This window comes from Musca autumnalis, unplaced genomic scaffold (assembly GCF_047663935.1).
Source record: "Musca autumnalis isolate F117 unplaced genomic scaffold, ASM4766393v1 scaffold_3, whole genome shotgun sequence".
Lineage (NCBI taxonomy): Eukaryota > Metazoa > Arthropoda > Insecta > Diptera > Muscidae > Musca > Musca autumnalis.
This window is the reverse complement of record NW_027411866.1, coordinates 98898112-98907988: the sequence shown is the minus strand read 5'-3', so window position 1 is coordinate 98907988 and position 9877 is coordinate 98898112. Positions and strand designations below refer to the sequence as shown.

Genomic DNA, 9877 nt, shown 5'->3' with positions numbered 1-9877 from the left:
TACGAAAACAAATTATTGATTATTAATCTTTTTTTTTTTTAAATACAGCAACAAGAAATTCAATATTAATTTACATATATGTAAATATCATACTCCATTTACTACAGTAAATGCTGTAACATATTAATCTTCCTATAATCCCCATTTCTTAATACAAAACATTTTTCAAAAAGCCGTATGAAATGTGAAACTTTAAAGAAAGGACAGCGATCAAATATCCCGACCCCAAAGTAAATAAAAATGTCATTCTTTGGCGACAATAAAAATGACAACAAAAGCAAACACACTTAACAATGACAAACACGACGAACAAAGGAGTTAGCAGTGAAATTCCCAATAAACAAACGGTTGGCGGTGACCTCACACATTTCTCCTACAAGAAAAACTGAAACCGCATTGGAAGTAGTTTTTCAAAGCCAAAACAGAGTCTGGAGTGAAATTTATTGGCTTGGCCCATTCTTCTGGTAAACTAAACTACCATTACATACAAAAAAGTAGTATCGCAGTTCGGGTTTGTTGTACTAGCAATTCTTCTACTCAATTTCGTTGTTTATTTGTGAGCGACACGAACTAACAACTGAGATGCACAAGGACAATACATTACACAATGGCAAAGGATTACAATCAATATCAGAATGGCAAGGATACCACAACAGCATTTGATGTTAAGATAACATTGAACAAGAGCAGTGAAATAGACAGTATGACAGTCAACCAGCCATCCACCCATCCAGCCACTTGTCCATACTATCACCCCACCCTCCCATTTTGAGGGGATATGAACATGTTCCTTCCTTCTGTGTAGAGTTTAGACAATTCAAGAAAAAAAAACTGATTCGCCAACTGGAGAAAAGTGTAGCAAAATAAACGTCGGAACAGCATCCCAGCAAACATTCGAACCCGAATGTAGCATACATACTTCAAAACCCCGTACATCAATTAAAAAAACTTGGAATTCCTCTATCATGATTTTAATACCTTTCTATCATGGTTGCGACATTTTGTAGCTTGGTAACCGAAGTTCTTTATAAACAAACCAAAACTATAAAGGAAAACACACTTATATGCCACGGTGCGCCTGAACCAATTTTAAATGGAAGGTGCTTAAACCTTGGAAGTTTTTGCGGATTCTGAAACTACGGACAGATCGAATATATATATATATATATATATATATATATATATATATATATATATATATATATATATATATAGGGTATTTTCAGCATTTTGTGGCCCTTTTTGGACATTTGAACTTGCCGATAAAAACATGGATTAGGAATAAAGTTCAAAAGTGTTGCGGAGAAGGTACTTGAAGAAATGTACCGACATGGTCCATTATGGAAGTGGAAGTCATATATTTTTGAAGTCATATCTTTTCTATAGATATCGCGCCCTCTAGTCATTTTAGTGGGTTATCCTATAACTTTTGGACCAGTATGCCAGTAAGCATGGACTTGTCCACGGAAAACATAATATCGCTGTAAACAGGACCACAACGAACAGCTTCGGTATACATTTCCAAAGGATCTCCGAATCTTCGAACAGATCCTAAACTGCACTTAAACACAAATGTTGAACTTTTGTGGGGGAAGTACCCTAAAGAGAGGTCCAATAGGGGTCATTTCAGAAGTTAAACTAAATTTGGACAAAATATCAGGAGATCCAAAGTTTGGAGAATAATGGTTGCCCCGTTCAAGAGATATCGTGCATACTATTTTAGTGACAGTTTTTAAATATTGGGGGAAGTACCAGAAGATGTGGACCGATATTGCACATCTTCGAAATAAAATTAAGTATGCACAAAATATGACGAAGACCAAATTTTGGACCAAATCGGTTGATAAGTTCGAGAGTTATTGTGCTCTCCAGCCACTACTTATGGTGCTGTAGGTGTTTTTACACCTTTCGGGCTGTTTTCTCAAGAAGTATGAACTTGCCCCTAAAAAACTTTTACCGCCGTAATTGTGGGAACGAATACAAGTTGCTTCAACAAAAATCAAAGTGATTCGAGAGCAGGTCTTAAAGTGAACTTATCCGAAATTTTGTGTGCGATGTACCAAAAGGAAAGGACAAATATAGTCCATATTCGAACCTGATCTACATCTGGTAGATATGTGGACCGATATGGCTTATCTTCGAGCTTTAACTAAGTTTGGACAATATATTACGAAGGCCAAATTTTGCACCGAGTCGGCAAATTCCTTCGAGAGTTATTATGCGCACTAACCACTACACACGGTGTCATAGGGGCTTTTTGCACCTTTCAGCCTTTTTTTTAGAGAGTATGGACTTGCCCCTGATCAAACTTGTGCCATCGTATAGTGGACAGTGAATACAAGTTTTTACAACAAAAAATCAAAGAAATTCGAGAGCACGCCATAAAAAAACTTTTCCGAAATGCTTTGTCAGAGGAGTGGATCCGAAGGAGTTGTCCCGATTTTATCCATATTGGAACGTCATCTAAGTCTAAAAGATGTGCAAATTATGGACCAAATCGGTTACTCCCTTCAAGAGTTATCGTGCGCACAAATTTTCCGAACATTTCGGAACTTTTGTGGGGAAGGTACCGGAAGGAGTGGACCGATATAACCCATATTCGAACTTAGACTAAATTTGGACAAGATGTTATGAAGACCAAACTTTGGACCAAATCGGTTCATCTGTTTGAGAGTTATCGTGCGCACCAACCAGGCAGACGGACGGACACTGCTAAATCTACTTCAAATTGTCTAAAATGGATTTCGTTCAAACATACTTGGGGTCTAAAACCATTATTTCGATGAGGCACATTTTGCCCGTATGAAAGTGTATATACCCTCGTTAGCATAAATGCTGACGGTATAAAAAAGTCGCCGGAGCGCTTTTTAAATTAACCGCGATCAAAGTTAACATTTAAAGGGTTTTTAGGTTTTCACGATTTTGCTTGGAAACCGCAAGAGCAAATGTTGTAGCTGTGAAAATTCTCTATAAGATTGATCTTTATGACCTTTTCCTAGATTATACTATTTGTATACCCTCCACCTTAATATGGAGGGAATAATTAAATTTGTCATTCCGTTTGTAACACTTCGATATATTCAACGAAAACCCTTTAAGCTATAAACATTCTTGATCAATGTAAAAATCTAAGTCGATATAACCCTGTCCGTCTATCCGTCCGTCTGTTGAAATCAAGATACAGCTCGGAATTTCTAAGATAGAGCTTTGTAATTTGGTATAGAAGTTTCTATTACTCCTAAGATGTTTGGTATTGCAAGTGGGCTATATCGGTTAACGTTTTGATATAGCCCCCATTTTTGCCTCATTACCTTACCGAAATATCGGAAATTTGATATTTAGTAGTTTTGATATAGTTTATTTTTGATATACCCCCATAGAACGGAGGGTTTTACAAGTTCGGCCCGGCCCAACCTAACGCCGTTCCTGCTTGTTGAGATGTAGACTTTGAAATTGGGACAATGAACAAAACAATGCAATGTACAGTGCGACATAATTAACTTTAAGTGGAAGGTGATTGATTACACCTGGGATATTTTTGCAGATTCCGAATCTGCAATGTTCATAGATGAAAAATAATAAAACACCAAAAAATCGACGAAGGTATTTTGAAATAATTCGCGGTCAAAGGTCACATTTTGAGGATTTTTTATGTTTAAAGGATTTTGCTTGGAAACCGCAAGTTCTATCGAAATGGGACTAAAGAAAATGTTGTAGCAGTAAAAATTCTCCACATTTGTTCAGTCCCATTTCATTAGAATTTTTACAGCTACAACATTTGATCTAATTTCATTTCAGTACGACTTGCCGTTTCCAAGCCAAATCGTGAAAACCTAAAAAACCCTAAAAATGTGAAATTTGACCGCGATTTTTTTGATTTTTCTCATCTATGAACATTGTAGATTCAGAGTCTGCAAAACTTCCCAGGTGTAACCACCTTCCATTTAAAGTTGGTTCAGGCGCACCCTGATGTTAGGCAGTAATTTCTTTATCTAACTTCTACATTGATATAATTTGCATCAAGTGAGAGTTCAAGACTTGGTGTTCAAGTTTAGTTTTCGTAAGTTGTCCGAACATGCCCCTAGAATTGAAATTACTGCACGCAGAAAAATATATGTTTGGATCCAAACAAATATTTGTTTGGGACTGGTTGTTTGTATCCAAACAAATATATGTTTGCAACTTTTTGTAACATATCACAATTTTATTTGTTTGGGTACCAACATATTTTTTATGTTAGAATATATTTTTTATGGGTGGAGAGAGGATTCTTGTTAAAGAGAGTAACAACAGGACTCTCGCGGCTGCGGAATGCTGTTTTGCAAAAGAGCTGTGTATATGGTGTAATGGGAGACGCAGAAGCTTTGGTGGTGTGTTTCGTGCTTTGTTGTTGTTAACCAACGTAGCAAGCGAAGATGAAAAGAAAAAAATTATATTATGTTGTTCTTTTTTTCAGTTTTCTAAATACAATCGTTTAGTAAAGACGGTAAAGTGAGTGAATAAATCAGTGTTTTGTGTTTTCTTAAAGAAATTATGTTTTTTAGTAAATGATACAATAAAAAGGTGAATGGAAATATTTTATTGGGCAAGGAAGAAATCGCATTTAATATTGGTAATTACATCAATACATTTTTCATATACATACATTCATATTTCATATGCCGATTTCCCGCTGATGATTTCAACGTTGAGAAAAATGTGTTTTATTTCAGAACTAAGGAGAAGCGTTCAACGATGTTTCTATATATTTTTCCTTTTTAAAAGTGTGACTTTTTATAAATTATTTCATTCAGTTTTTTATTAAAGCCTGTTATGTATTTCTTTGGAATTTTGTATGTACCTATGTATCTGTTGTTGCTTTGGTTTGGTATTTCTATGCCTTTCAATAAACCACCACCATTTATAAATTTGTGTATATGTTAGAGTTAGCAAGTGAGCATACATTTCGATGTGTTTTACATTGAAATTTACCCTCCCGTGCTCTCAGTAAGCGCCCACTGGCGCATGTGTTTGTTTTTTTGTGGCTTTTGGGTTTGTATTTGTTTGCACCCAAACATATAATTTGTTTTTACCTAAACATATAATTTGTTTGCACCCAAACATATAATTTGTTTGCACCCAAACATAAACTTGTTTACAGGACCCAAACATATGTTATGTTTGGGACTGATTGCAAACAAATATATGTATGTTTGCTGCCAAATATGTTTGCGACATATGTTAGAGAGGCCTTTATTTTCCTCCGTGTGATTAAAAATTAATTTTAGATATTTTCCCCACAAAAGTTATCGCCAATGTTACACGCTAAATAAATAAATCTATAGCTTGTTCGAAAGGCATTACTCTCCCCTTTATAATGAAAAACAGTGTGTGGAAATCGGATGTGGAAAAAAGAAGTAATGTCCGTTTAAATTTGAAAATCCAAGAAAGCCCATTTTTCACTACATTAACCGTTATAAAATCAAAACCCGAAGTGACCCAAAGAAACCAAAGGTATTTTCGTCTTCTATGGACTCCCACAAAACCGAATTTGTGCATCAGAAATCCTGCAAAAAAATTTTGTCCACTTTTGTATCACAGTGTTATTAACACTATCCTTTACCAAAACTGTTACCTCGTAGATTTGTCAGTATTGAACTATAACTGTGATCTCTAGCGTGATTAAGGTTGTACTACCCACAATTAAAACTGAGGGATCCCTGCATATACTAGGTCGTAACTCTGTTATCTGACTACTTACATCAACATTATTAGCATCAATGGAAAGGTCAAGCGTTCCTCTTCTAAATATAACTTACATTGGTTTAACATAGTTTCCAGGAATAAACATAAAGTCATTTCACTAACAACTTTACCAATTTTCACACAAAAGTTCTGTTCCATTTAACCTGCTAAATATTATCTGATCATCACGTTAAATTGCAAGCTACTTCTCCGTCGTAAACCCAAGCCTTGCATATAATTTCGCGCCGATCAGACTACCATTGCGACCTACAGAGCCGCTACAAATTTGTTTTTGGTCCATTTCACCCCCTACATATTTCACGATCATCGCCAAAAACTAAAGGTCTGGTCTGAACCCGACCCGACCATACAAAATTCCGGGAAGATTGGTCCATAATTGCGGCCTGTATCGTTCGTACAATTTTTAATGGACGGATGGACACACACACAACTCAAAATCGCTTTATCGTCGAAATATGAATTTTGGTATACCACTTGGGTCTACGCCGAATATTTCGCGGTTTTACATGAATTTTTCGAAAAACAAACTTATAATTCCCTTTCCACATTGTTGTGTAGGGTATAATAACTACATATTTACTCCTTACTGAGTTATGAGTGCGGTGGCATAGAGCTTGTGTGTCCGACTACAATTCCGTGGGTTGTGTGTTCAACGCTCACCGTCGCACAGTGGTCGAAACCACTGATCTACCGGCGCGAAATTAATAACATGCAAACGAATTGAGCTATGTTACTGAAATTTTGCATAAACTCAGTCTGTGTCTGTGGGTAATAATGGACCAAATATGAACAATTTCGGCTAATGTTTTAGTATAGTTCCTTCAGATTTTCGGTATTTTGAGGATTTAAGCCACATTTTCGTAGCAAATTAGCTGTACTTTGGTACTTAGGGTTCACAGAACATTTCCACCAAAAATTATAGACATATGTGCACATTTTTATATAGTCCCCATGTAACCGTACTTCCCGATTTAAGGTGTTTTGAATGTCATGACCACATTTTTCAACCGACTTGGCTGTAATTTTGCATTCCGTGTTCTCACTGCGTGTAAAATCTTCTTACAAAACATTTTTAATACGGATTTATGTTTCGATGTAGCCCCCTGTTATGGTACCCCCGATTCGTTGAATTATTACTTGTTATCCCATATTTATTAACAGATTTAATCATAATATGGTATTTTGGTGTCTACGGGGGTAGAACTCCTCCTTTCAAAACTTTCTCAAGATAGGACCATATTTTGATATAGCTCCCATACAAATGCACACCTAAATTTGTATTAATTTCAAGAAAAATCCCATATTTTAAAAGTGCATTTATCAGAAGATTTGCAAATATTTGCAGCCTGAATGTGGTTATTCCGTATGCAGAGAGTCCAATTTAATTCTCCACAAAATAATCGAACCCAAGTTCGGTCAAGTTTACAAGATGCACTCTATGGAACAAGCGCATACAACCCATAAAAACACTATAAAACTTGAATTTTCTGAAAATTTATTGCATATAACTATGTACTTACAGACCCCAAACTATTTTTTATATTTCATATCACACCCTCCGCTATCAATTAAAAATAAATGTTGTTCAGTTTATTTAACATCTCACAAATATAATGTTAATTGTTTATCAACAATTTTTTTAAATCTGATGCATCAAAATGTTTTTTATTCGATAATGAATAACTGAATGAATATTTACATCAACAAAAATGAAAAAACAAAATTTTTGTCATAAAAGTGTCTGTAATCGATAATTGGAACATATTTCGCAATTTTATAGTTTGATTTTTTGACTTTCGCGTCGCCAGATCAGTGGTTTCGACCAGTGTGCGTCGGCCGGGTACTTTATAAAAAAAACCCAAAGAACAGTTGGTGGTGCACATGTAAGCATTTAACCAACCCTTAATCCCGTAGGGAGCAAAATAAAATACAAATTTGAAGTGTGTTGAAATTTAAACAAATTCCCACCTCAACAGTTCTAAAACCAAAAAAATACATGCATATGTTTTTTAACTTATTATTACTTCCAATGGCCATAAAATAACTAGTTATTCTAATGGTCGTAGAGTAACTAGTTAGTCAGTGCGACATGTCATAGTTAGATATCGGATTTTTGCATATATTCGAAATTTAAACCAATTGTAACTACGTTATTTTATAGAATTACTAGGGCACCCGGCGAACTTCGTCTCGCAGTTTGTTAGGTACAGAACTTGATGGCTTTGGTTTAAACCTATAATACTATTATTGCTAACACCTTGTTCAATGGTAAATATTTCTTTGTTTTGAACTGTTTAGGACGATCTTTGAAGAAGATGCATATTAGATAATTGTACTTTCGACAATTGTACTTTCTACAACTGTCAGTTTAACGAAGAGAGAAGGTACTGAGAGGCAAAATGTTTCTATTTTCCTCGACTCTCTCTCCTATAAACCGACAATAGCCGCGAAAAAGTAGGCAACTCTAAATCGGGACTAAGATATATTTTTTAAGCAAATAACACGTTTTGCAATGTAAATAAAAATACTTGGTAGCACATTCGTTTCATAATCGATGGTTTTTGCAATTCTTGTTTTCACCACTGAACACGATATTTCACTCAAGCAATTGAATACGAAGGAAGGAATGCGAACGTAGGAATTTGAATTTAATGCTGAATATAGTGCATATTTGAATTTGCGTTTTAATCAATTAACCTATTTTGAGCAGAGGGATCCGATCGCTATCAGGCAACCACCTTCGTCTGCTTTTTTTCTGACTTCTCTGTTTAACGTGATCTCCCGAATTCTACTTGCATTCCAAGTTCGGAATTAGATGCAATGGCTCTGGTAACACGGACAAATGCGGTAATTGAAGTTTGACTGTGACTGTACAATCCAGTACTTGGTACACTGATCCTTGTTAACAGAGCTATTCTATTAGTCGCCGTTCTTTGAGTGTTTCGGATGCTTGAAGTCTTGTCACACTAACACGTGACTTTTACACCCTATATTTAATTTCGTAAATAACATAGTCAAATTAATATCACAAACTAATTAACGTTTAATAAGTATTTACCTACTTATGTCGCCTGATAAAGAATATTAGTCAGATAATTCGACCTAGAAATCTCCAGTACCTCCGATTTCTTTTTTTTTTCTTTCCAAATTTGGATATCATCCTTTTTCGATGTACATACATACAGTGTACCAACAGTACCAGTGTACATTAGGGCTATAATAAAAAAATACCACGCCAGTACCATGTGCGGTATATTGTCCTGATAACGAAAATGCGTGTTTCAGTTCGATTCGCTTAAAAAAGTTTCCGCACCGACTGCGATTACTAAAGCCTCTTTGGTATTTTTTTATTTAAAATTTTAAATTTGCTTTCTTGAAATAAATATTTATAGAAAACAAATACGATTCTCACAGGCAAAGTCATTAAAAACAGCCTGTAACTTTCGCGAATTCGTTGCTAATGATGATGATAAATATAAACATAAAAAAATCGTCAAAGGTGCATTAAATGCTCTGAAATATCGCGATTTGATAACAAATTGGTCCTGAATGGTTTGATATTGATTTTAAATGTGATCAAAACTATTAATAAGTTATTACGAAAAGCGTAAATGTCATTATAACAAATAAAATTTAATAATGCATTACTGAACTTCAATGCATTTGGTGCAGAAACTTTTTTCGCGATAGAAAAAGAATGACACCATATTTCATAGTAGTTTTTTATGCTCTACACGGCTATGCGGTGGTATTTTTGATATTTGCAAAAATTGCAAAAAAGTTATAACCCAAGTTTACATATGTATGTATTTGGACATTTGTAATTGCCTTCCAGCTCTGCGGGAACTAAACTGATTGAATTCATACTCCTTTTCAGGGGAATATAATTTTTTAGTATCATGTTAGGATCTGAATAGTATCAATATATATCTGGTACAGCTTAAATTTTATACCGTATAAATCGGAAGTTGATCTTTCGAAGATGTTTTTACTTACATTTTAAAAGTTTACATATATGCCACAACCTCACTCCCAATGAAATTACATCAGAGCTCTTGATTTTTCAAATAACCCACCAATTTTGTGGATTTGTACCTTTTTCCTCAAAACTGTGGAAACCACGTTTGGCGTT

General features: G+C 35.0%; 1 protein-coding gene across 1 annotated transcript in view; it reads left to right on the top strand.

Annotated features, from left to right (window-relative positions):
- Positions 1 to 607: 607 nt before the first annotated feature.
- LOC141398263 (venom allergen-1-like) overlaps positions 608 to 9877 on the top strand; it is a 30243-nt gene continuing 20973 nt past the window's right edge. Inside the window, exon 1 of the mRNA XM_073975542.1 lies at positions 608 to 701. Coding sequence (XP_073831643.1) covers positions 608 to 701 — 94 coding nt within the window. The remainder of the gene's footprint in view (positions 702 to 9877) is intronic.